The sequence below is a fragment of the Besnoitia besnoiti genome, assembly GCF_002563875.1.
Source record: "Besnoitia besnoiti strain Bb-Ger1 chromosome Unknown contig00007, whole genome shotgun sequence".
NCBI classification, from domain to species: Eukaryota; Apicomplexa; class Conoidasida; order Eucoccidiorida; family Sarcocystidae; genus Besnoitia; species Besnoitia besnoiti.
The window spans coordinates 1,291,763-1,314,661 of record NW_021703915.1 but is presented as its reverse complement, the minus strand read 5'-3'; the positions used below and the strand labels follow the sequence as shown (position 1 = coordinate 1,314,661).

The following is a 22,899-nucleotide window of genomic DNA, read 5'->3' as shown; positions in this document are numbered from 1 at the left end:
GGTGTCCCTTCGTGGTACTCCCCGTTTCCACCCTTCCACGCACCCTTGCCCTTGGATCAGTCAGCGACGCTGCGGAGGCCGGCTTCTCTCATGCGTACACGTCTACATCGCTTAGGACTGCTGGTTCTCTTCCGCTCTTGACAGTTGAGTGACACGGTCAAGCTGAGATCGCCGCGGAGAGAGGCAGTGGATTTTCGCAAAAGTAGAGAACCCTTCTTCCTTTCTCCCCCTAAGGAGACAGGGCGAGAGAGGTTTTCGACACAGGCGGAACTCTGCACGGTACGCTCAGACGAGTTCCCGCAAAAAGTACTCGACAACTCCACTGGTGCTTCTCTTGCCACGGATTGTCTTACATGCCTTTCAGTAGCGGAGCGCGTGGCACACACTCACAACAACCTTAAGCGCTCCCTCGATTCAGCCTCCTCCAGGCCCCGATGGCCCCGGTATCCTTCGCACGGCTGAGGTCAGCGAACCGCCGCCAGTGTGCTTTCCTCCTGTTACTCTGCTTCCGTGCAGGTTAGATCCGGTTCTCTGCTCCCCTGGCATCGTCGTGACGTTCGTCTGCACCTCGTCCTTAGGGTGCTGTTTCAGGTTCGCCGCGCGCACGCAGAGCCTGAGCTTCGGGATTTGGCGTGTCGCCTGGTACTTCCTCTTCCTCTTTTAGGGGCTCTCGCTTTGTTCCCTGCTCGCCTGCATCTTCCGTTTCTGCACGACTTTCCTCTTCCAGTTCGACTTCGCTTTCGAGGCACGAAGGCGAGCCTTCGAGGGAGAAGCACTGCACGGCTCTCTCTTCGAGTTGCTCGGGGTCGGACCCTCGCCTCTCGTCTTTGGCTGGGCGCCCCTCCGCAGCTTTGCGCGGCCCGCCTGAGGCCAGGCAGCTGCGCACGGCATCGCGGAAGCGGGCCGGCGCGTCGGGCGTTGCGTCTGCTGAGGCCCATCTCTGGGTTTTCTCGCAGGTTGTGTGCCCTGGCGTTTCCCTCTCGCTGTGGCTATCCCGCATTTGTTTCAACTGGCCCGCGTAGAGGCGAGGCGAGGAGAAGACGGGTGAACAGGAGCCTTCATCGAGTTTCCGGTCTTCGAAGGCGCGCTCGAGGGACCCGCAGAGCGCGGCGAGCAGCTGCCGCGCAAATGCTTGCTCACGCCGAATCTCAAAGAGAGCTGACGCGAGGCAGCGGACTTCGTCCTGCAAGCACGCGAGCCGGTCGCGCGAATCTTCTCTCCACTTCTTCGTCTCCTCCTCCGACCTCTTCCACTCTTTCCGCGGAGAAAGGGCCGCCGATGACTCTGGAGACGCGCTGTCCCGGCGGAACGAACAGGCCGACAACTCCCGCACAGACTCGTCGCTGTACGGGAGATTCCCGGCCGAGGAGGAGGAAGAAACGCATCTGATAGACGAGGAACAGTGCCTGTTACTCGAAGCGCCGCTGCTGAAGCGAGAGTGACCGCGGTCGTCGCCTTCTCTTCTGCCCTCTCGCGCTTCTGCGTGGTCTCCCTCCTCGCGCTTGCGCGTCCGCTTCCTCCCGTCGCTCTCATGCTTCCCTGCAGGCACACGCGGTGTACATACAGCCTCCTGGACGGTCCTGAACAACCTGCTCTCCAGCCGCGCAATCGCAGCTTCCGCTGCGGCGACCGCGGCGTCTTCGAGGTGATGCGCTGCTGCCTTGGAGAGCTGAAAATCCGCCGCCTCTTCCGCCTCTTGTGCCTTCTCTAAAGCAGCGTTTGCGCCGCCCTGCGCAGCCTCTTTGTTTCCTTCTCGCTTTTCCTCTTCCGGCCTGGCACCCTCTTCACCTGACAGAGGTCCAGACGGGCCTGTCTCGGGCGCCGCCGAAGGCGGAAATGAAGCAACCTGCAAGCAGGAAGAAAAAGCGGGAAAATAGTGGAGGCTTTATGAAGACGAGAGAGAGAACGCCACGGGGGACCCCGCGTTGTTGCTCCCTCCTCACGGACTTGACTGCGATTTCTCTGTCTAATTCTTTTGACAAACCCTCGTCGCAGGCTGCGCGCTGCGGGACTGACTTCGTCCTTCCTTCTCCGCAAACCTCCCTCGCCCCTGGTCGCCTGGCTCTCCTGGTGCCCGTCCTCACCTTCGCGGCCAGCACTTCCTTGAGGCCGCCGGGCGACGAGGGCAGCAGCGCGGGACACGGCGCGGCGGAGCAAAGCGACGAGGCGAGGGCCAGTGAAAGGACAGTTGAGGAGACGGTCGGCAGCTTGTTCTCGCCGTTGAGCATCCGGAGATATTCGTGCAGCGGAGTGGAAGACAACTGCCCCAGCGCCTGCAGGAAGTTGAACTGGAGAGCAACACCCCACACACCGAAAAAATGATGTCACATTCGACCTCGGAACTAAAGGTACGCGCCTCTTGGGCGTCTCAGGAGCAAAAATCAGTGGCCTTACCTCGCCCACATTCTTGATGGCCTTCTCTTGTCCTCCTTCCTGCTCCACTTTCCCTCTGCCCTCCTCCAGCGAGCTGGCGTCGGCCTGAGGCGCGCTTCGGGCTTTCCTTGGCTTCAGGTTCTTTTCTGTCCCTGCGTCTCCCTCGACGCGGCCGCCGCAACGGCCCGACTTGGAACTCAGCCTCGCGCCGGGCTTGACTCGACTCAGTTCCGTGGCCTTCTCGTCGCCCGTGGAAGGCGAGAGGGACGGCGCCTTGTGATCGCGGAGGTGCCTCGGCACCCGGCGGGGACTGGAGCCTGGCGCGATCGGAACGAGGTCGTAGAGCCCCTGGGCGGGGTAGTAGGCTGCCATGGAGTCGAGGGCGGCGCGGAAGGAGTCTGACGCTAGGGGCGAGGGTACGACAGGCGGGGGCACCAGGCCGCCGCCATAAAGCGGCGCCGCGCACCACGACGCCCCTGGGTGCCCCCCGTAGCAGCCCGTGCTGTGGCGTCGTCGGGTGCGGTAGCCTTCAGGGGCGACAAGTCCCGCGGCGGCTAGCGGCGAGAAGGGCGCGCCGGGGGAAGACGGTAGCTGGTGAAGGCTGTCGAAATCATCAAATCGCTTCAGGCGCGAAAAATACGTGTGCGCAGCAGACGCGGAGGAGACCGCAGCATCGGCGCAGACGGCGTCGCGGGCCATGCGGCTGTTGGGAGACTCTGGCGACGGCAGCGCCGCGGCGACTTCCAGCGGCGGGACTAAAGACCGCACGCCGCCCTTTCTCGTGGCGTAGGCGGGCTCCGCGTACGACACGGCGGACGACGCGTAGCTGCTGCGCTGCGAAGCCCGCGAACTGTGGCGCTGCCCTCCTCCTGGGGCATGGAAGGGGCCACCGCCCCCGCCAGGCAGCGAGTGCGCGCCGGCGAGGTAAAACTCGTCTTCTCTCCCCGCCTCGCTCCATGCGGCGCGGCAGAGCGACACACAACAGCAGCCACTCTCGGGGTGGCGGCCTCCTGTAGCGGCGCTCGGAGGCCCGAAGTCGCCTCGAGAGGACAAAGGGGCCCGACACAGCGGGGCGCAAGACGACGACCGCTTGCGGTGGGTCGGAAACCCCGCCGAGGCCCCCCCGGGCACGGTGTGGGAGGACGGCTCCGCACCTGTCACACGGCAAAAGAAAAAAGCAAACACACGTTTGTTAGAAAGACACTCACACTTTTCGCCTGCATTCATGGATCATCGGTCGCGGCCGACGCTTGCACCTTCCCTTCCCAAACCCGCTCCGAAACCCTCTGCCGGGCTCTCGCCTAAACAAACTCCCCCGCACTTTTTAGCAAAATGCTTAGAGCAAACCGCCGCCTCAGGCAGCTTACGCCAGCGTCTCTCACCGTCCAGGGCTTCCCTCAAAAATCTACTGCGTGCTCCAGAACGCAAACCCTGCCCCCCCCCCCCCCTCCTGGTGGCCTCGCTGTTGGGTCTTACCGAAGGTGTCGAAGACCTCGACGGCGTGGCTGGTGAGGCTGAGGACTCGGTCGCCCTGTTGACCGCGGATATTCTCCCAGCGCTTCGCAGCCTCCCACTCGCCCTTCATGACGGCGCCGCAGCACTTTTGGCTCTGCACGATGTCGCTGGTGCTGATGGCGAGCCCGCAGGAGTTGCCGTGCTTCGCGTCGCGGTGTCGGGCAGCCGTCTTGCCGTCGTAGACGAGAGTCGCGCCGTCGCCCCCCCGGGCCAGCAGCGACCGCCCACGGCCCCAGCCCGCGCTCTCGCCCTCCTCCAGCCCGAAGCCGGCCCCAGCGTCGTCGCCGAGCTGAGAAGACGCGGTGACCAGCGAGGCGCCCCGCGCGCTGCCGGAGGCGTCGGCGCCCGCCCCGAAAGACGCCGCTGGCTCGTAGCGACAGGCCTGACACAGGGGCGCGTCTTTATTGCAAATCAGGAACTTGTATCGGACGTCGGCGTACGCGGGGAGCAGGACAGGACGCTCTGTGTACCAGCGAGGATACAGCTCCGGCGAGGTCGTCAGCGGCACGCGATGAGAAAAGGACCATTTGCCCAGCGCCGCCGTACTGCCCAACAGGCAAACCTGGTCGCCTGCACACAACGCATTCAAAGCAAACAGGAGCTTGCGTGGCCGCGACCGGCAGGAGCAGAACGTTCCGTGCTCTGACGTCGAAGAATTCAAACCCTCAACGGGATGGAAACAGCCGCGCACCTCCAGCTGCAGGCGTGTGGCCACGAGGAGGAAGGGGGCAAGATAAAAGGAGGACAAGAAGAGAGTGAAGTGGAAGACAGAGGCGGCAGACGTGCCCCAGAGGGAGAGTGCGCAGAACGACGGCCCACGTGAAGAGAGAGGGTGGAGCGAGAAGAAACGAGGGCCCGAGGAGAACGCAGAAATCTAGGTACGCGGATGGACAGTGAGCGAGGAGGGTGAAGATCAAGAATCGATGCACCTATCGGCCTCTCTTGTCTCAGCGAAGACGACGACTACATCGCGGCCCAGGCAGCGGAGAGGAAGAAAGTGAGAGACACGATCCGCAAGGTGCAAAGGGACCCAGCGGACTGAAACGGCATCCAGCCACCAGCAAACGACGCCCCCTAACGCTTCTCCGACTATCGACCAGAGGACAAGCTCTTGACGCCAGGATGAAACCTACCAATCTGAGTTTGGTTGCAGTGACAGTTGAATCTGACTGCGCAGAATACCGTGCCTTCCCGTGACCCTGCCATCTTCGAGAGCGAAAGTCGAGGAGATACGGGCGTCTGGGGGGGTGCCCCAGGCACTAGAGGATTTCGGAACACCGGAAGTGCCAAAGAAACCAAAGACATACACAAGCACGTCAAAAAAAATCATGTCCTTGCCTCGCGGCGATGCGGGGGCTCGATGGGTGAACTGAATGAGGGATGAACTGGGAGACACGGGGAGAGACCGTCATTTGGCGAGTGGCAACAACGCGCAAAAACAGTCAGCTTCCTGGTCAGCCGTTAAAGGCAGGAACGACCAGAAGGCTTCGACAGCAAGGGGAGCAACGCGTGGACTCTGGCGGGTTTCCCGCGCCGGCAGTTGTCTATCTCCTTCTCCTCTCCCTCCCCCCTCGTTGGTTTCCCACTTCTTCAGACTGCCGGCCTCATTAGAGACGGCGCCGAGAAAAGCTTTGCACTCTTGAATGAAGACGACGAAGGAACATTGCAATCTCTCAGCGTCAGGATGGGCGAGCGACTCAGAGGCGCTCATGAACGAAAAAATCTGCTACCAGCAAAGGATGAATGCTGTAGGACGAGAAGGCGACTCACCCATGGAGCCATCGGGCACCAATCACTCAATGCCTTTTCTCCCTTGAATTAGACAGAGGGTGTCTCGACGCCTGCATCTGCCGGACGGGATGGGACGCAGACGCCGTGAGAGGCCCAATTTCCTCCCGTCGAAACACTTGCTTTCGCGCCAACACAGATGAAGGAGCCGGAGGGAGAAGCGAATACGACGGCTCGACCATATCAGATTTCCAACGAACATAGAGTGGAAACGCAGGTGCCTCGGAGGGAAATGACCTCCTGCAACGGCGCGGCACGCGCAAGCTACTGTATCCACTGTACATACACTGCTCCGAAGGAAGGACAGCTTCCCGGAAAACTTCATTGGCGCCCCCTCTTTCTACCAGCATTCCACAAAGTGAAGCAAAAAGAGTTTGTGCCAGGTCTCTACGCAAAACTCGATGGCGACTCTGAGGAGGCACGCATGGCTAGTTCCGCTGCACGTCCAGTTCGTCCGTGGCACTGCCGTGTATTGTCGCAGGAAAAAACGCTCCGGTCAAAAGCAGGAGGGAGCAGTACGAACAAATTACACTCTACAGAATTAGTGACGACGACGGAGGAAGCGTGTGCGTGCTTGTGTGATGCAACCGCGCGACCATTCTTTCCCGCGCGCGCCGACGAGGAGGCTCGCGTGCTTGTCCTGCACGGATTTTTCTCGCGGACGACTCGAGATAGCGGAACGACGTCGACCGCGGGCTGTTGAAGAAGGCTCTTCTGCCACCGTTCCAAGCCTGCACTTTCTATTTGAAGGCCAAGTCCAGTTCGGGAACCATAGGAAATTGTTGTTTTGTCTGTCTGCTTCGTTGCCTCCCGGTCTTTCACTCCGGGTTTTCTTGGCGCGGCTTTACACAGCTGTGCCCCCGTCGCCGGTCGCCCCCGCCAAGTCTCGAGCAGCAATCGCCGCGGCATGACTCGCCCTGAAGAGGATAAGGCGACGAACTCAACCAGCAGACACATAGTTCGCTCCCCGGCTCACTGAGAAAAAAGCTTGAACGGAACTGGTTGTAAATCCACGCTGTTAGAGTCTGCTAGTTCTCTGCTCGCCCCGATGATTACCTCAACCCAGTGGAGGAAGCCACGCCACAGCACGACGCCGTCCACCGACGCAGTGCGGTTGCATGGGCGATATCTTCCGCTAAACGCTGCCGCAAGCGGCGAAGAGTATCGTTAGATAAAAATGTGCTATTCTAACCCCCACATGTGAGCGAAGGCACCAACTGGTCCACACAGACAACTAACCGTGCCTGACGAACGCTTGCTCGACTCGTCACCTGGCGATGCCCCCGGTTTCTCTCGTGTCGTCGTGGTCACCCCCTCTCGCGTCGTCCAGCTCCTCGTCTTTCCACGGTAAACAGAAGATAACTCGAGGGCGGAGAGCCCCCCGAGCATCGAATTTGGCAAGACAAACTCAGCACGGAAACAGCAGACTCATACCGCAGGCGCAAGCCTCCCTGGACACGTACGCGCTATCCTGCTTCGGCGCTCTACTTCGCAAAGGCCTCTAAAGTTAGTACCTCTCTTGGAATGCCTGCTGTTTCTGCTTCAGTCTCGCTGTCGCGGCGGTGACCAGTGTAACAGGAAGCGCAAGCGAGGCACAGCCTTACGTGCTACAGTGTCCGCCACCTGAAGCCTGCCGTTTGTTGCCTTCTGTTCTGGGTATCGGAGAGCCAAGCGAATAAAGGAAGCCGCGAGAGAGGCGGTATGGCGTCGGAGAATTATGTTCAAGGCTCCTCCTTTTGCAATTTTCAGGTTTCGCAAGTGCGAGTGGAAGCCAGCGAGTGTTTCGTTGCGACGTGTATTGTTGGTACGCCCGCGAATTCGACCCACTAGCGACGCCGAGCGGAGTCTACACGGTTTTCCGAGGGTGAGGCAGGACGCAAGCTGCTGTCAGGCATCTACCATGCCATACCAGCCCCCAAACAGCAGAAGCGTTTCTTGCGGGATTACCCAGGGAATTTGCGACGACGTTTGATGCATCATTGCGTGCGACGTAAGGCAAGCGACCAGCCAGTTTCGACAGGCCGCAAGGTACTCTCAGAGACTACATGAACTAGCACAAAACAGAGGAGGCCTCTGTCCACTTTAGGACGTCCTCGTCGTGTTTTGGGGTGTGGAAGTGAAAAAGGCTGAAAGTAACGCAGAGGACTGCGGCGCAATCGGCGAGTTATTCCGAGCGTCCGCCGCGGGGCGATTGCTGTCTCGAATCGAGGCGAGGACGACAGAAAGGATGGTTCGCTCTCCAAAAGGCAGTGATGCCGCATTAGAGGCTGTGCCACGGTGTATGCTAGACGTGATGCGTATAACTACCCGCGGGCTTCCTTTATTTCTGTTTCTGAAGTAGTATCGCGAGTGTGTCTGCGAGGCTGTAACCTGCGCTGCGCACACTGAGCGCCGGTGTGTGTACACCGCGGAAGCGCATGCGCGAATTACGCGCGGCCACAGCGGCGGAAAGGGCAATCCCTTCGTCGTGCCACAAGTGTCGTTTTACTTGCGTGAGGCTCGATGGAGAAACAGGGAAGTATCCTTCTCCTGATTTTTTGTGTCACGTCTTCCGCGCTGCCCTCTCACGCCAGGGTAAACCCGGCTACCGCTTGCGTTCTTCTCGCGTACTCTTCTTTGTCCAGAAGTGTGGACGGTGGAATTCTGCCCTCAATGCAGAACTCGTCTTTCTCAGCACAAGGTACACGCTCCATTTCTTTTACCTAACGGATGAGGGAAACGTTTGTGACCGCGCAGCGAACTCAATATATGCAGCGTCTGTCGCTGTGGGTGTATCCCTTGTCGCCGCGGCCGTCAAGAGAGATTCATAGCATCGAGATGCAGCGCGACCGCAGCTTTCTGTGAGACGGGCGCTCACGGAAAAGACTCTGTGCACTGGAGAGGGAGGGAAATGACGGCGTGTGTCGTCTCCATCGTCTCGTCGTGCATTTTCTCCTTCTGTGATCGTCTGCCGACAGAGTTCGCAAAGCGGTCATTTCTGCTGTGACGAGGAAGCCAAGGAGTACAGAACGCAGGCGCGATGGCGGGGTGGCCGGGGACCTCGAGTTTCACTTCCTCGTCGTGGGGGACGCAGACGAACGCAGGATCTTCTGCGTTTTCTGCGTCTTCGCTGTCTGTCGCGTCGCCTTTCTCAGGCGGCGCTTCCTCAGCCGCACAGAGCAATCCGTTCGCTTCCTCGCAGTCATTTTCATCGCCCTTCTCGACAGGTCGCACTAACATCTTCGGCTCCGCGGCGCCTTCTCCGAACGCCACGCCCTTCAACCCCTTCTCCGGCCAGTCTTCTTTGTCTGTCTTCGGCTCTTCATCGACCTCTCCGTTCGGAAACGCACTTCTGGGGGGGAACGCTCCAACGACTTCCTTCTTCTCGTCTGCGCCCGCGGCCTCGCAGACGCAGGGTCAGGACGTGAACGGCGGAGCTCAGGCTCCCAAGTCGCAGGGGGAGAAGTACATCGAAGCCTGGAAAAATCTCGAGGCCGCCGCCAAGGGAGGCGTGTGGCCGTTCTCAGGTGAGAAGCCAGCACAGGTTGTTGGGTGTGCTCGCTTGTTCCCTCTTCTTTCCTTTTCATGCCCGTGTTGACTTCTCATCTGGTTTTGTTGGATCCGGATTGTCGGCGCTTCGTCTAGCTTGCGTGTCAAGCACCGGATTTGGGTATGCTCTCTTGTTTTTCTCTTCTTTCTTTTCCGTGCGCCTTTTCGTCGTTGCTGGTGTCGTTGGACTCGGAATGTCGCCGCGTCGTCTTGCTCGCGCGTCAAGCTTTCACGCCCGCCTTCCGCGGTCCTTCTCAGGCTTCGGAGTCGCCGACGGCGAGCAGCTTTTCACCGGTTTGGATCTCTCTCCTGAAGAGCACCGCTTCCTCTTTCACCAGCGCAGCCCCGCGGATTGGCCGGCTGTCTCCGAGCAGATTCTGTAAGGCGAGAAGAAAGCGAGATTTTTTTTTTCGAATTCCATTCACCAAGGCGTGGTAACTAAAACAACGTGTGCTGTCTCTTTCCGCAGCGTCAAAACGGCCTCGGGTGGCCGTTGTTGTGGTCGTGTCTGCGGCGTTCTCTCGAAGAATGTCTTCCCGCTCCAGACATCCAGATCGTATGACTCATAAATATATACATACAAATATATCAGCATGCAAATATGTAGTATGTATGTAGATTAGTATATGCACGCGCGTGCACGTGTATGTGTATATATATGAATGCATCGCTCTCGAGAGAGTGGAGGAAGTGGTTTTTGAGCCTTGAATTCCCTACCGGTGGGCGGCTGGTACGCTGCGCCTCGGGATTCGTGCCTTGCACTCGTTTTTTGCGAAGGTCGCGTCTTTTTTTTCTCCGCACCCTTTCCACGCTGTAGGCTGAGCGTTTCCCTGTCGTTTGCCGTTCCCATCGTGACTCGCGGGAAGACGTCTTTTGTCGTTTCACTCGTTGTCCGCGCAACTCAAGCCAAGCTGTACCCGCTCTCAGTGCGGCGATAACTCTTCGGAGACCTGCAGCTGCCTAGTTGCGCGAGAAAAACGGTCGCAGGCAGGCCTCTTCTTCTTCTCAGAAGAGAAGTCGTCTGCTTGTTGCGCTCTCCAAGGGCCGGGGCAGCTGGAATGCAGCCTATGTCGGTAGTTTACGAGCGCGACACCCCCGAGGCGAAGTTTGCTTTTCACATTTGGACAGGTGAACGCACGTGGGAGGTCTTTGCCTGCGTTCGGCTCGCCGCTGCTTCCTTTCTGTTGCTCACGAGGCCGCCTCTTCCGTGGGTGTCTTCTGGCGTCTCGCAGGAGCAGCCAGCTGCAGCAGCTCGTCCAGTTCCACGCGGTCGTCCGCGAGAAGGCGCTGGCGGAGCGCCTGGCCTTCGATGCCCCTCCCCCGACGGCGCACTTCTTCCACGCCTTCCTTGCTGGGCTCTCTCTTGCCGCTGGCGGAGCCGCGGCGCCCTCTGCGCAGCTCCAGCAGGCGACGCCCCCCCCTGCGCTCCAAGCGAGCGCCCCTTCGCTGTGTCCGCCAGTTGCTGCGCCGCCGGCCGCCGCGGGTTTCGGTCAGCTGGCGGGCGACAGCGGCGCGTGGGGCAGCGCTGGCCCCCAGGCCGGTCTCCAGGGCGACCACAACGCCGAGGCAGAGCGCGAAGCCAAGAGACGCGCCGCGTTCGCTGCGCCGCAGTTCGAGGTGAGGGCGCAGCCATGCGCGGCGAGGGAGAGAAGGGACTTGACAGCTTCGCTGCGAGCAAGAGGACTGGTGCGAGACGCGCACCACGCGGGGACAAGCAACGCGCACGGGGGCCACGCGTGAGGAGCCGGCGTGCGCAGGCGTTCGGACTGTGTAGGGCGAGCGATCGAGCGCGAGCCAAATCGTGGCGCATGCAGCGAGGTAGACGTGACAGGATACACAACACACATTCTCATGCGTGTCTAGATTCGCCAGCGCGCATTCGAGTATATACAATTGCGTATATAGTCCGCACGGCTGAGCCCATATATATATTTATATATTGGTGTGGGCGCGTGGGGAGATCCTGTGCACAGCTCTCGTCGAGCCCGGCGGACAAACTTGTCCCGCGCGAGAATTTTTCTTCTTTTTTTGCGCTGTGCGTCTGCAGCCAGGAAAGATTCCCGATGTGGCGCCTCCGCCGGAGGTGTGCTGAGGTTTTTGGCGCTTCGCGCCTGAACGCTTATCGATATTCATATATGTATATATGTTTATATATGTGCATGTTTCACCCTACTCCACACGCGCGCCAGCGGGCATGTTCGCGCGAGTGAGTCCATATCAGTGCATGCGCATGCCGGCCCGCACCGCGTATGACCGTTGAGTAGCGATGCAGATTTGCTTGCGCATCCTCATTTTGAATGGTTTTTTAGTTAACTGACGCATGCATATCAACTGTGCGTGCGGTCGCTGTTCCCCTGCGGTGCAAGGGCGGATACATTTGACCGAGGAGTATGGATATATTTATATTTGCGCATATGCCGCATGTCGACAGGGATTCTGTGTCGAGAAACAACCGGAGTTTTTTCGCACTTGCGAGAATAAATTTTTCTCTACGCGTGGCCGCAAGCTCTTAAATAGTCGCGAAGCGGCTGCAGGCTCCTAAATACTCGTGCAGCGGCTGCTTTTCCGTATCTGCCGGTCACCGGTATAGAGGCGGGGCGACCCGCGACTCTCATTCGCCGCCACGGCATACAGAAGCCACTCCTTTTCAGGCTGTAGACATGTCCTTTATGAACGCAGAAGGTGCGTCATACGCGATTCTAGCTGAAGAACTAATTCCTTACATATATACTTTCATATATCCGATAGTTATACAAATATATATATATATATGGTAGATGTATGTATATCGCATACTCACTGCCTCAGTGTGCGCGGTCTCTCTCCGGGCGCCAAGATCTGGAAAAAGAACCCCACGTCGAGATGTTCGTACACATATTACAACTACTGCAGCACGCACATCGGAATCGAAGTGAATACACTTTACATATACCTGTGCGTATCTTATAAACAGGTATATACAGATACATTTATATGTAGGTATTTGAACCTTCAACTCAACCGACGTCGCATATTTCATTGCGAAGAGAGCTGGGGGACGGGTGCATTCCGCAGCCTGAGGGGGGAGACAGCGCGCCCTTTCTGTCTGCGCGCTTTCAAAAATCGGGGCGCGCTTCGCCCAAGACTGCAGCGCCTCGCACCGAGAAAAACCCGGAAGAGCGCCGCCCGCCCTCCGCTTGCGCGCTTCGCGTCGCCCACAATCCGCATCCGCATCCTCTTCTTCTCCCTCTCCTCTAAACGCCCATCTCGCAGCTAGAGCGCCGCGTCGCCCCGGTTCACTGCCCGGTGCCTGTGCGCGGGTCGCGGGCCTCGATCGCGGCTGCGTAGTCGGCTTCCTCGCTGATAAGTGCCGCCTGCAGTTGCTGCTCGAGGCCGTCGATTTTTCCGCTCATGTCATCGAGACGGTTCAAAATCGATTCAGTCATCGAGGAGAACTTCTCGTCCATCTCCCGCAGAATGCCCTGAACCGCGTCGCAGACGTCGCACGCCGCACCCACTTGTGGCTGCAGAGATCCCGGCGGCGCCGCGGTCGGAGGCGCAGCCAAGGACGCAGCCAGCGACGCAGAAGAGAACCCAGACGAACCCATAGAGGAAGAAGACAGCGAAGAGCCCGCGGCGAGCGACCCGCCCGCGGGGGGCTCGGCAAAGGCCTTCCCGGCGAGAAAGGGCGCCCTGGCGGCCGCGGCTGGAGCGGCGAACGTGGGGCCCAGAGACCCCGCCGGCAGCGCGGGCTTGAGAGCCGCGGGGACAGAAGGGGAGCCTGAGGAGGACACAGACACATAGGCGAACACACGGGCAGCGCATTCCAACCAGGGGCTCGAGACTCGATGAACGAAGACAAGCAAGTCGTGAAGCCACTGGGGCGGAGCGACAAACGAACGCGCGCGTCCGTCTTCTTCCTGCTGCAGTCTCATCGTCCCTGCTCAATCTGTTCGCGCGTTTGGCCTTCTGCGACGTCGACGTCCCCTCAGACGCCGCCCATGCGATCCCATCCCCCCCCCCCTCCTCCCCCCCCCCCCCCCCGCCCTCCTCCCCAGTCTCTCTGTCCCGCAGAACGCCAAGTTTTCCGCTTCTGTCCGCTGGCTTGTCCGCGCTACCGTTTTCGCAGCACGCAGCGAGAAATCCGAAACCCTAGCGAGCGAGAGGCCGCTGCGACCGCTCGCGCCTTCCTTTCTCTCCGCGGCCTCAACTCTTTGGCGTCGAGTTAAATTCCGCACTGAGGGTACCCGCAAGCTGAGACCGCGCAGACGCGCTTGAAGACTTGCCTGCAGGTCGCGCAGAAGACGAACCGTCGCTCGCAGCCGCAGCCGCAGACCGCACGGAAGAAAGCGCCGCGGAAGAGAGAGGAGACGCAGGCGCGGGGCCAGCGGCCGCGCTCACAGAGACTGGCTGGGAAGTCCTCATGCTGCGTCACGGCGAGGAGAAGAAAGAAGAGACGAAGACGTACACTCGAGACGTCGGGGTGGATGGAAGAAGAAAGCAGAGGATCGGCGAGAGAGCTCAGTGGCGCTGTCGCACTGGGACTACGCCCCGATAGACAGCTGCAAATGCGAAGGCCCCACAAAGCAAACGGCGACAATCATGTCCGCATCGCACTCGCGTGAGGCTACCGCGTTTCGCAGGGATTTCAGCAGGTGTGTACCCTCAGCGCAGAGAGGCAACATCTCACAGCGCAACGGCCACAAACACATGGGACAGGTTCCTCTTTGTGTCGCGGAATATACCTACATACGCATATACGCGTGAATGCGTGTATACATGCACATTTATGAAAGCATACGTGGGCCGCTATTTACAGATATCGACCTCTGCGAACGCAAGTACGCGGCCCGCGAGTACGCCTCGGAGAAACGGAAGACAGGATGAGCGTACGCGAAAGGTTTACTTTGCTGTCTGTCTACGTCTAAGCACGGACGCTTCTTCAACACATGCCGCATGCACGAGAAGAGATTTATGTCGAGTGTGACTTACCCAAGAACGCGAAGACCGCCGCGGCGACGGAGAAGAACCTGCGGTCGCCAGACGCGGGGGGCGACTTCACGGCGCGAACGAGAGCGGCTGCACAGACGCCTGAGAAGAGCGAAACGCCGAGGAAGCGGCACTGCCAGCAGTCTTGTTGGGCGGCGAAGGCGGGAGAAGAAAAAGGAGACGAAGGAGACAGAGGAGAGGCCGCCGCGAGCGAAGAGGCGAGCGGCGAGACGGTGCGCGTCGCCGACACAGATAGAGGAGAGGCGAGCGGAGAAGAAAGCACCGAGGCGGGGTGAGGGAGCGATGCTGAAGGCGAAGGCGCAATCGCGAGGCTCGAAGCTAGAAGAGAAGGACGATACGCAAAGAAGGAATGGAGGCTTTCCTTCGAAGTTTGCTCTGTTCTGCCGGGCGCCGCCGAGTGCGGATCAGACGCCGCGGAGGGGGAGACGACAGAAGATAAAGCGGACGGAAAGGACTCTACGGCAGGCGAGACAGCCGGACCAGAGGATGCGGTGGAGGGTGCCGAAGCGGCCGACGGGGCAGGCGAAATAGACGTCTGTGGGTCAGAAAAGACAGGCATAGAAAAGCACTGCCGTGAAAGAAATTCATGTGCGGCCGAAGGCAAAATGAGAGAAGTAAACCGATGCAGGGTAGCACAAGGTGAAGCAGAGGACAGGCTGTCGGAAGGCGAACTAGGTGAAGACGAGGAAGCAGTAGGCGCATGAAGAGGCGAATGCGAGGCGGCGGAATTGAAGGACAAAGTCAGGGATGATGGTGAGGACGGCGACGAGTTTGCGGGGCAAGAGAGGGAAGAAGAGGGAGAAGAGGAGGAAGACGGAGGCGTATCCATTCAGGCGGAGCTGTCCGGCTGTGCGCTGTGCGAGGGGCCACGCGCAAAAAAGCCTTCAACGACGGAAGCGTCCGTCTAGATGCTTAACTGGGGGGAGGCTTTCCTCTTTGCAGGCAAAAGTGTAGACGTGAGGCGATATGGACGGAAACGGCCAGACGAGAGCCCTGAAATACGTAGTCAGACTACAGCGAGGAGCGGTGACAAGGCGAGACAAGAGGCGAACACACATGGAGGAGGAAGCCAGTAGCCTCTAGGTTTGAAGGATAAGGATGGAAACACCGCCTTGCGCGTCAGCACTCGTGGTATCTGGGAAGTAGATGGCTATTTGCTAATCGTGTAAGAAAGATAAAGACAAGATAGCAACGAGATACGGGAGAGACAAGCAATCCGCGAAAAGTGGCACGCTTTCGAGCGCGGGAAAAGCAGGCGCGAGCTATGCGGGAGCGGGATCGCGTTTGTCTTCCGGTGTACGTACACCTCGGAGGTGCCGACCGACACTTTCGTGTGGTTCCCAGAGCAGCCATACGGAATGTGAAACAGCATCCACCTCATACGGTTCTTTGCTCGCCGTCTCCACTTTGACGGCTGCACAAGACCACGCACGGGCGAGCCAGCGCCGCAGGCTCGTTTCCGGCAGAATATGCTGATAGTACCGTTCGGGTAAGATCTGACGCAGAGTCGCGTCTCCGCTTACCGCCAGAGTGTTGCCACTTGCAGGGTAGGTGAATCTTCACGAAATTTTTTCCGCGCTTTTGCTTCGGGGCCAAACGCTGTCTTGAGTACGAGATAGGCTCTTGCTGCGGCATCTGCACATTGGCAAAGCCAGTGTATCTCTGCTACGGGACTCGCATCTCAACTCCCGCCGCTGAGATCTCTGATTGGCTAAACGGAGCACGGACAGCAAGGTTTTGCAGACTAAAAGGTAGATACAACTGTCCCATTTTCCGTGTGTCTGCTCGCCTCCTTTGGCGGCGTCGAGTATAAAACGCCTAGAGGGCGAGGCCTCACACGTGTCGAGCGCCTTGCGCCCGGCTCTCGCCGCCTGCGGTCGCACGCGTCGGTTTTTGGCCAGAATCTGTTCCCGTTTCATCCGTCTGTGCCGCTTGTGAAGGTGACTGGCGAGGAGAGGCAGGAGTGAATAACGGTCTGAAAAGTATGGCGGCAAATCGCATATCCGCACTGCAGAAGCCCTGACCACGCGAGGGTGCGCCAACCCAAACCCAAAAAGGGCATCAGGGCGTCCGCGAGGAAAGGCGATAGAACACAGCACAGAGGACCCACACATGAAAGCCTCGTTTTCTGCCTTTCTCGATTCTGCTCTCATGGCTTGTTCACCGTGTCGTTTGGCTGTAATACCTTCTCCTGGGATCTCTGCTGCTGTGCTCTCCCGCCTTTGGCCCTCTATTTCTTGTCGTGTGCGCCGTGGGCCTTGAGTAAATGAATTCAGACCCCAGTCAGAGGACAGGAGAGAGGTGCCTTCTCGCGAAACGGCGTGTTCATCTCATCTGCTCTCTTCTGGCCCCTCTGGGTTCTTCCCTATCGTTTCTCGCCTTTATTCTTGGCAATGACGAGAGGGCGTGCGACGGGGGTAGTGCGGGAAAAACATTCTGTAGATAGGCCTACGGTGGAAGGCCTACAGAACGCTTGTGGATTCGAACTTGCCGGAATTCGCTCTCGGATTGCATTCTGCACCCACGCTCTACCTTTGCTGGCTGGGGTCGCGCTCGTAGGCGCCAAGGGAAATCGCGAAAAGAGAAAGACAAAAGGCATGACGTAAGCAGGTCTGTTGTACACGGTGAGGGGCCATGCAAAACTGGCTACACTTGAGAGCCGAAGCCTACGACATGAATGCTTGGAGGTGAACCGAAAGCGGATGCTTGGAGGTGAACCGAAAGCGAGCCAAAGAGCCACGCGGTGCAGACTGTTCATTATGGAGACGCACAGCGGACGCCTTCCTTCATTGGCCATCAGTAGTGGACGAGGCGACGCCGTTTTGAAACACGCGCAGAAAATGGCGAAAGGCCCGCCGCTCCTCTTGTTCTTCTCTCTTCTCTTTCTGGGGATAGTCGACACAAGTCGCCCCTCTTTCTCGGGTGAGAGCCACTCATCGCCTGGAATGCAAGGCAGCCCGCTGCTTGCCTACCTTTGGCAGCCCGCTCTTACGCCACCTGAGAGGCGATGGCTAGCGCAGGGTCAGCGCATCTCCGCATCAATCGAGATAGTGATGGAAGCATTCGTGTTGGTGTGCAGGTGCCTAAATCTAAATCGAGGCGCTGCCTTCTCCACGTTTAGTTCTGGAAGTGCATGTGTATATCTGCTGTCCTGGTTCTGTTTTGTAATGTCGTCGTCAACTATGTGAAGACGCGAAGCGCCACAGTGTCCGCGGGATATTTGCTTGTTTCGGTGTGTCGCGACTGGTCTCAGATGGCCTCCGAGTTGTCGCGGCAGCCCCCCCACCGAACTCCACTGGCTCCGCCGCGACAGAGGGCCCTTCGTCGACCCCCAATTCTTCAGATGAAGCAGAAGAAGAAAGCGGAGAACGACCGAAACTCGAGGAGACAGAGCAACAGCCAAGACATGCCCGCGAAGACAACGAAGAGGGGCGGCCGCGGCCGGAAGAGCCAGGGCAGCAAATGCAGCGCCCAGACGAGGACGACGCTAAGGGCGGTGAACAGATAGATGGAAGCGGCGACAACAGGCACGAGAAGAAAGGCTGTCGTCTCCTATCCGCTGCAGGGGCCTCGGCGGGAGAAGGAGGAGCGGAGCCGGCAGACTGTGAAGGGCCCGCGGCGAGCAACAACGAAAGAGACAGAAAAACTGAACAAGAACCCCAGGCAACCCCGAGACGTCTAGCCGCCGAAGCCACCACACGCTCGCGTTCGCAGCGTCGCCCACTCCCGGCGGCTGTGTCTTCCCGTTTTGTTTCCTTCCCGCCGCAGCGGCGCAAAACCCCCGAGCTGTATACTGAGCACGGCTGCCGCGACACGTGGTACAAGGCACGGACCTACGAAGGCTGGGAGATCCTTGACGAGTCAAAATTCTGGTTCTTCTCGTACGACGACCCCACAGGCGGATACGTCAACTATGTCCCGCGAGAAGAAGCCATTCAAAAAGGGCTCGTAGCGGTGACCGCTGACGGCAGGACTGTACTCAAAGTCGACGCGTGGAACTCGGTCGGGGCGTCGTCACGCGGCCGCGACTCCGTTCGGCTCTCTGCCGTCGAGGGCTTTGACGATGTGAGGCAGAGCAGGGACGCAAAGCGACCTGAGCGGCTCCCACGGAGACGGCAGCGAAACCTGATAGAGCTAAACAAAAACACAACAAGTGCCGTTGCCGCCAGTGCGTCCACGCCGGCGTAGGGCGGTGCCGCGACGAAACAGAGTATCCATGCGGGTGCCGTAGCACCGCAAATCCAGACCTCCGGCAAGGCACATTGGCGATTGCCTACGATGGTGCCTCGCTCGCCACATATACATCCATATATATATATATATATATATATATATATATATATATATATATATATATATATATACACGCTTGTTCGCGTATACATATGTATTCTAGTAGTGCGTGGGCATCAGTGCAAGTACCAGCGTGTGGAGTCCTTGCACGGGGTATTACCGCAAGAGACACATTCGTGGCTTCACAGCATGTCCTTTGACGGACTGCAGGCATTCATATTCAGCTATTCTTATGTGTGAAAGCGTGTTCCGTGGCGCTTCGTGCGCGGAGGTATGTCGAGATGTCGCTTGCAACACGGTACTTCGCCATGGCGAATCTCGGCGCTGGGAGTTCGCGCTCAATGGCCGTGGCCAAGCCCTCCATGAGGCAAATCATTGAAATTACGAAGTCGTGGTTTTGGGCTCGTGAGTGTATGTCATGCAAGATATCTACAGAGCCGTTCACCGTTTTATATCTATGTAGTTTGTAGAAACCATGTGGATCTTAATCCACACCACACGGTGTCTTTACATCGTATAACGGTGGTAAGACAGCGTCCCTGTTTTCTCCTGTGATGATGTTCTTGGCCTTTTTCAGGCTCTGTGGGTCGTCAGTCTGAACCACGCGCCAGAGGGTTGTGGGACGTGGCCCGCCTTGTGGACAACGGGGGCAGATCCGTGGCCGGCTAGCGGCGAGATCGACCTCTACGAAGGGGTGAATTTGAACCGTAAAAACCGTGTTTCTCTCCACACCTCTCAGGGCTGCAATATGTGGGGCATCGACGAAACCAACTTTGCAGGGACCTGGGCGTATAGCGGCGACGGCGTGGAGGCCCGTGATTGCTACGTCCACGCAACGCCGTACAACACTGGTTGCTCCATTGAGCCGATTGAGGACGCGTTTGGGGAGGCGTTCAACGAGAAGGGGGGCGGCGTCTACGTGCTTGAGCTGAAGCGCGACCGGCACGTCCGCGCGTGGTATTTCACACACCAGGAAGTCCCCACGGACCTGCGCGTCGGGTCGCCAGACCCCGACAGGTGGGCGGAGAAGGAAAAACTTCCTATCGCGGCCTTTCCGCTGACCAATCGCAACTGCCCGGGGCCAAAACACTTGTGGGGACACCGGCTGATAATCAATACGACCTTTTGTGGCGGCTGGGCCGGTAACTTGTTTTCGAGGGCGGGCGGATGCCCAGGCGAAGGCATGGACGCCTGCCGCGCCTTCGTTCGCGACAACCCGAGCCAATTCAAAAACGCCTTCTGGGAGTTCAACTACATCCACGTCTACCTGCCTGGAGCCCCCACATGTGGTAAGCTCTCTGGGCCGCGCAGAGAGCCGCCGCGAAACCTCAGCGGCGCCTCGCGAGCGGGGCCTACTAGACCCTGCAGACAAAACGGGTGGACTCCACCGAATGAAGGCGGAGCGACAATGGACAGATACAGTCAAACGGAGACCCAGGAGGGGACTGACCGAGGACGGCGAGGAGAAATCTCCTCGACCGCGTTGGCCGGAGGCCCTGGGGGCGCGCCGTGTTGGTGGTTTGCTGTCGAGGGCTCGTGGTTAAGGCTGGGCACTGCGCAGGCTGGGAGCTGCGCCCGTCCGCTCTCCCACCGCCCTTTATAATATTTACTTCGCTCTGCGCGCCCTGTTTGTCCGACTGCGTGCGCTGTCATCCGTAGTCACGACAACGACCACGACGACAACTTTTCCTGTCAGCACAGGGTGGCCGGTGTATCCGCCACCTCAAACGTCCACGAGCACATCGACGCTTCCGCCGACTGTGTCGCCCAGTCCGTGGCCCCCGCTGACAGACAGCCAGTGGTGGCAGGGCCTGTACTACTCCCTGGCGCTGCTGGCGGGGCACTCGGAGTCGACTCAGCCGCCCTGTCTCGAGGCTGACGTCGACTACCTGGGCCACGACCTCCACAAGTACGAAGAATTCATCTACACCGCCGAACAGTGCCGTCTCTTGTGTCTCCACACAACGGGGTGCTTCTACTTCTCCTTCGTTCAAAGCAGCGCTTCCTGCTACCTCAAAGACATCCAAGCCCTTCTGAACCGCCGCACCGGTCAAATGGTAAGCGAGCGCAGGGAACAAAGAAACAGAATGCGCGCCTCACCAAAAACACTCAGAGAAAAGTCTCGGCTTTCCTAGCGCAGTGACACTCCAAACGGTGGAGCGCCTCTGCGCATTGAGATTCATCCACGCCTTCGCACTTCCGAGTGCGCCCTCTGCGGTGTGTGCAGGGTATCGTTTCCGGGCAAAAACGGTGCCAGTGAACGACCGCGAAACCAGAAGGAGAGAATACAAGAGGAGAAAGAGAAACCAGCCTGAGAAAGGTGTCCGTCCGTCCTCGTCTACCCGGACCGGGAGAAGAGTCTCCTCGGTAGTTGCGTGACTCACCATGCCTTTGTCCAGCAGCCTGTGGAGAGAATAATGCGGAGGAGCACGTCGAGTTCTCTGCTGTCGAAGGGGAGACGGCATCCTGTCAGCTCTGTCTCCTACCGAATGTCTGTTTTTTTTTTCATCGTGTTGTCTGTGTTCATGGTTCCAACTGTCATTCCATTCTAGAGGCGGAAAGGAGCTGTTTGAAGAGAAGTTAGTACTGTCATGCTGAATGAGACGTGGCTGATCGCACTGAGGCAACAAAACTCATATTTTCGGCTTTGGTTCATGTGAAACGCGGCTGGCTAGAAGACCTTGTGGAGACCCGCCACACTGGTACTGCGAGGACAGGCGAGGTGAATTCCCGCTTCCATCGCGTGCACTCCAGGACAGGAATGTCGTCCGTAGCCGGCCTTGACAGATGATTGACTGCGAGAAAGTAGAGGCCTTGGTGGGGGGCATGCGAACGGAGAGCCATCACGCGTTCTACGTAATCGCTGTCTGCGCAGGTTCATGCGGCATCATTTCTCTTAAACTGGCACTCGCCTTGCCCGCCGATGGAGGCAGCCTGGCCTGGGTACTCGCCAGCACACGTTTGCCGTATGAACATATCCACTCTTCCTTGGAGGTATAAGCACGAAGATCCGCCACACTAAGAAGACTTCCTTGGGTGGAGCTTCGCTTGTTCATGTGCACTCAATGACTTCTTCATCTGCGCAGAAACTGTCACCGCTGTTGAGAAAGCTTGTTCCCTGGGGGCCCAGACCGACAGGACCTCTCAGATAGGCACAGTACCCCATGAAACGTGGAAAAGTCAGTTCTGCATCTGCTCTCAGTTGCTCTGCGGCGGGAGCCGTGAGAGAAACTCCGCGTTCATCTCTTTCGGTCACCGAGAGCTGCGATGTGTTTTCTCGTGATGAACTTCCGGTCGATCTCCTGTGCGTGTCTCCTACGACCCTCTTCTCTCACACTCCTGCGTTTCTTTCTGTCTCCTCATTCTCCGCTCTTCCTCCGCCTCGACTGGCGCCGTCGGCGCTGGCAGTCGTGGGTGACCAGGGACGTCACGAGTTGTTTTTTGAGTGTATCGGGACTCCCGGTATTTTTATAACGCTTGACTACTTTTTCCCCTCCATCACGCGCCTCAGTATCTGCTGCTTCCGCAACATTGTGTGCCCTGGAAGGCAGCCTGGCACAGAATGCTGCAGACTCGAGCGCCGGAAGCGAAAAGGAGTGTCCTTCGCTTGCTTCAGCTTCGTGAATGCTGTAGTTCAACTCTGGAAAACCAAGCAAAAACGTCCTAAACTTCCTGTGCCCCTCTGTTCTACAGAGCACTCAAGCGTCGATCTCCGCTGCTCGTCTGTCAGCTGTCTGCTGTAGCGTGCCTCGGCTTAAAGACGAGGCTGGAAGAAAAATGCAACGCTGTTTCCAAAAACAAGACATGCGCACGTTTCTCGCCGGCACTTGCTTTATTAGTGAACTCCCACGGCGAACGCAAATGCGTCGTTTTTCTTATTTTCTTTCCTTGATCTCATTTCCTCGTTTCCATCCGGTTTCTATCCAGGCGGACCGCTCTGTGTGCGGTAGCATCGCCTTTTCGCTTTTTGAGCCTTTGAGGCACGACCCCTTCTTCTTTCGAGCCTGTACATTGGCACCTTCCTTCTGTTTGCTTGCTTTTCTCCACTCTTTTCTCGCTCCTTTGCCCCTTCTACGGGAGTGCTCTTGTGCCGTTGTGCCAAACCTCGGTAATTCCCGTTGTGGTCTTCCCTCGCCTTTGCTGTCTGCATTCTCGTCGCCGTCGCTCGCCTTCCGCGCCCTTAGGAATCGAGATTCGTCCGCGCTGCGTGTCCAGCCTCCTCGCAGCCGTTTCCTCCTCTTCTGCCTGAGCTTGCAGAGGCAGCGCTAGCTCCGCGTTGCCTGTTGGTTGGAACTCCTTGTCCGTGCCCAACTCGTTCCGTTCCTCTTTTGCTCTCGCTCTCCGCTTCTTCATCTTCTTCGCGAAGACTCGCCACTGCGAGGTATTTCTCAGGCCTTTCAGGCGGGTGTCCGC

General features: G+C 58.5%; 6 protein-coding genes across 6 annotated transcripts; 3 read left to right on the top strand and 3 right to left on the bottom strand.

Annotated features, from left to right (window-relative positions):
* Positions 1-574: 574 nt before the first annotated feature.
* Positions 575-5,094, bottom strand: BESB_072120 (uncharacterized protein; the record flags this gene model as incomplete). Its single annotated transcript, XM_029365585.1, has 5 exons — positions 575-1,846; positions 2,085-2,288; positions 2,395-3,527; positions 3,850-4,458; positions 5,022-5,094. The coding sequence occupies 5 exons, from the start codon at positions 5,092-5,094 to the stop codon at positions 575-577; spliced, it is 3,291 nt and encodes a 1,096-aa protein (XP_029218069.1).
* A 3,601-nt stretch (positions 5,095-8,695) lies between these two features.
* Positions 8,696-11,296, top strand: BESB_072110 (uncharacterized protein; the record flags this gene model as incomplete). The annotated part of the gene is made up of 4 exons (XM_029365584.1): positions 8,696-9,182; positions 9,463-9,583; positions 10,437-10,821; positions 11,252-11,296. The coding sequence occupies 4 exons, from the start codon at positions 8,696-8,698 to the stop codon at positions 11,294-11,296; spliced, it is 1,038 nt and encodes a 345-aa protein (XP_029218068.1).
* A 1,183-nt stretch (positions 11,297-12,479) lies between these two features.
* BESB_072100 (heat shock factor binding protein 1 protein) lies at positions 12,480-14,752 on the bottom strand (the record flags this gene model as incomplete). The annotated part of the gene is made up of 2 exons (XM_029365583.1): positions 12,480-12,964; positions 14,176-14,752. 2 exons carry the CDS (start codon positions 14,750-14,752, stop codon positions 12,480-12,482), a joined length of 1,062 nt encoding a protein of 353 aa, XP_029218067.1.
* A 2,200-nt stretch (positions 14,753-16,952) lies between these two features.
* On the top strand, positions 16,953-20,746 carry BESB_072090 (1,3(4)-beta-glucanase; the record flags this gene model as incomplete). Its single annotated transcript, XM_029365582.1, has 5 exons — positions 16,953-17,115; positions 17,447-18,258; positions 19,064-19,775; positions 20,146-20,543; positions 20,714-20,746. The coding sequence occupies 5 exons, from the start codon at positions 16,953-16,955 to the stop codon at positions 20,744-20,746; spliced, it is 2,118 nt and encodes a 705-aa protein (XP_029218066.1).
* Positions 20,747-21,273: 527 nt separating this feature from the next.
* On the top strand, positions 21,274-21,486 carry BESB_072080 (uncharacterized protein; the record flags this gene model as incomplete). Its single annotated transcript, XM_029365581.1, has 1 exon — positions 21,274-21,486. The coding sequence occupies one exon, from the start codon at positions 21,274-21,276 to the stop codon at positions 21,484-21,486; it is 213 nt and encodes a 70-aa protein (XP_029218065.1).
* A 1,071-nt stretch (positions 21,487-22,557) lies between these two features.
* On the bottom strand, positions 22,558-22,839 carry BESB_072070 (uncharacterized protein; the record flags this gene model as incomplete). Its single annotated transcript, XM_029365580.1, has 1 exon — positions 22,558-22,839. One exon carries the CDS (start codon positions 22,837-22,839, stop codon positions 22,558-22,560), a length of 282 nt encoding a protein of 93 aa, XP_029218064.1.
* Between the last annotated feature and the right edge of the window lie 60 nt (positions 22,840-22,899).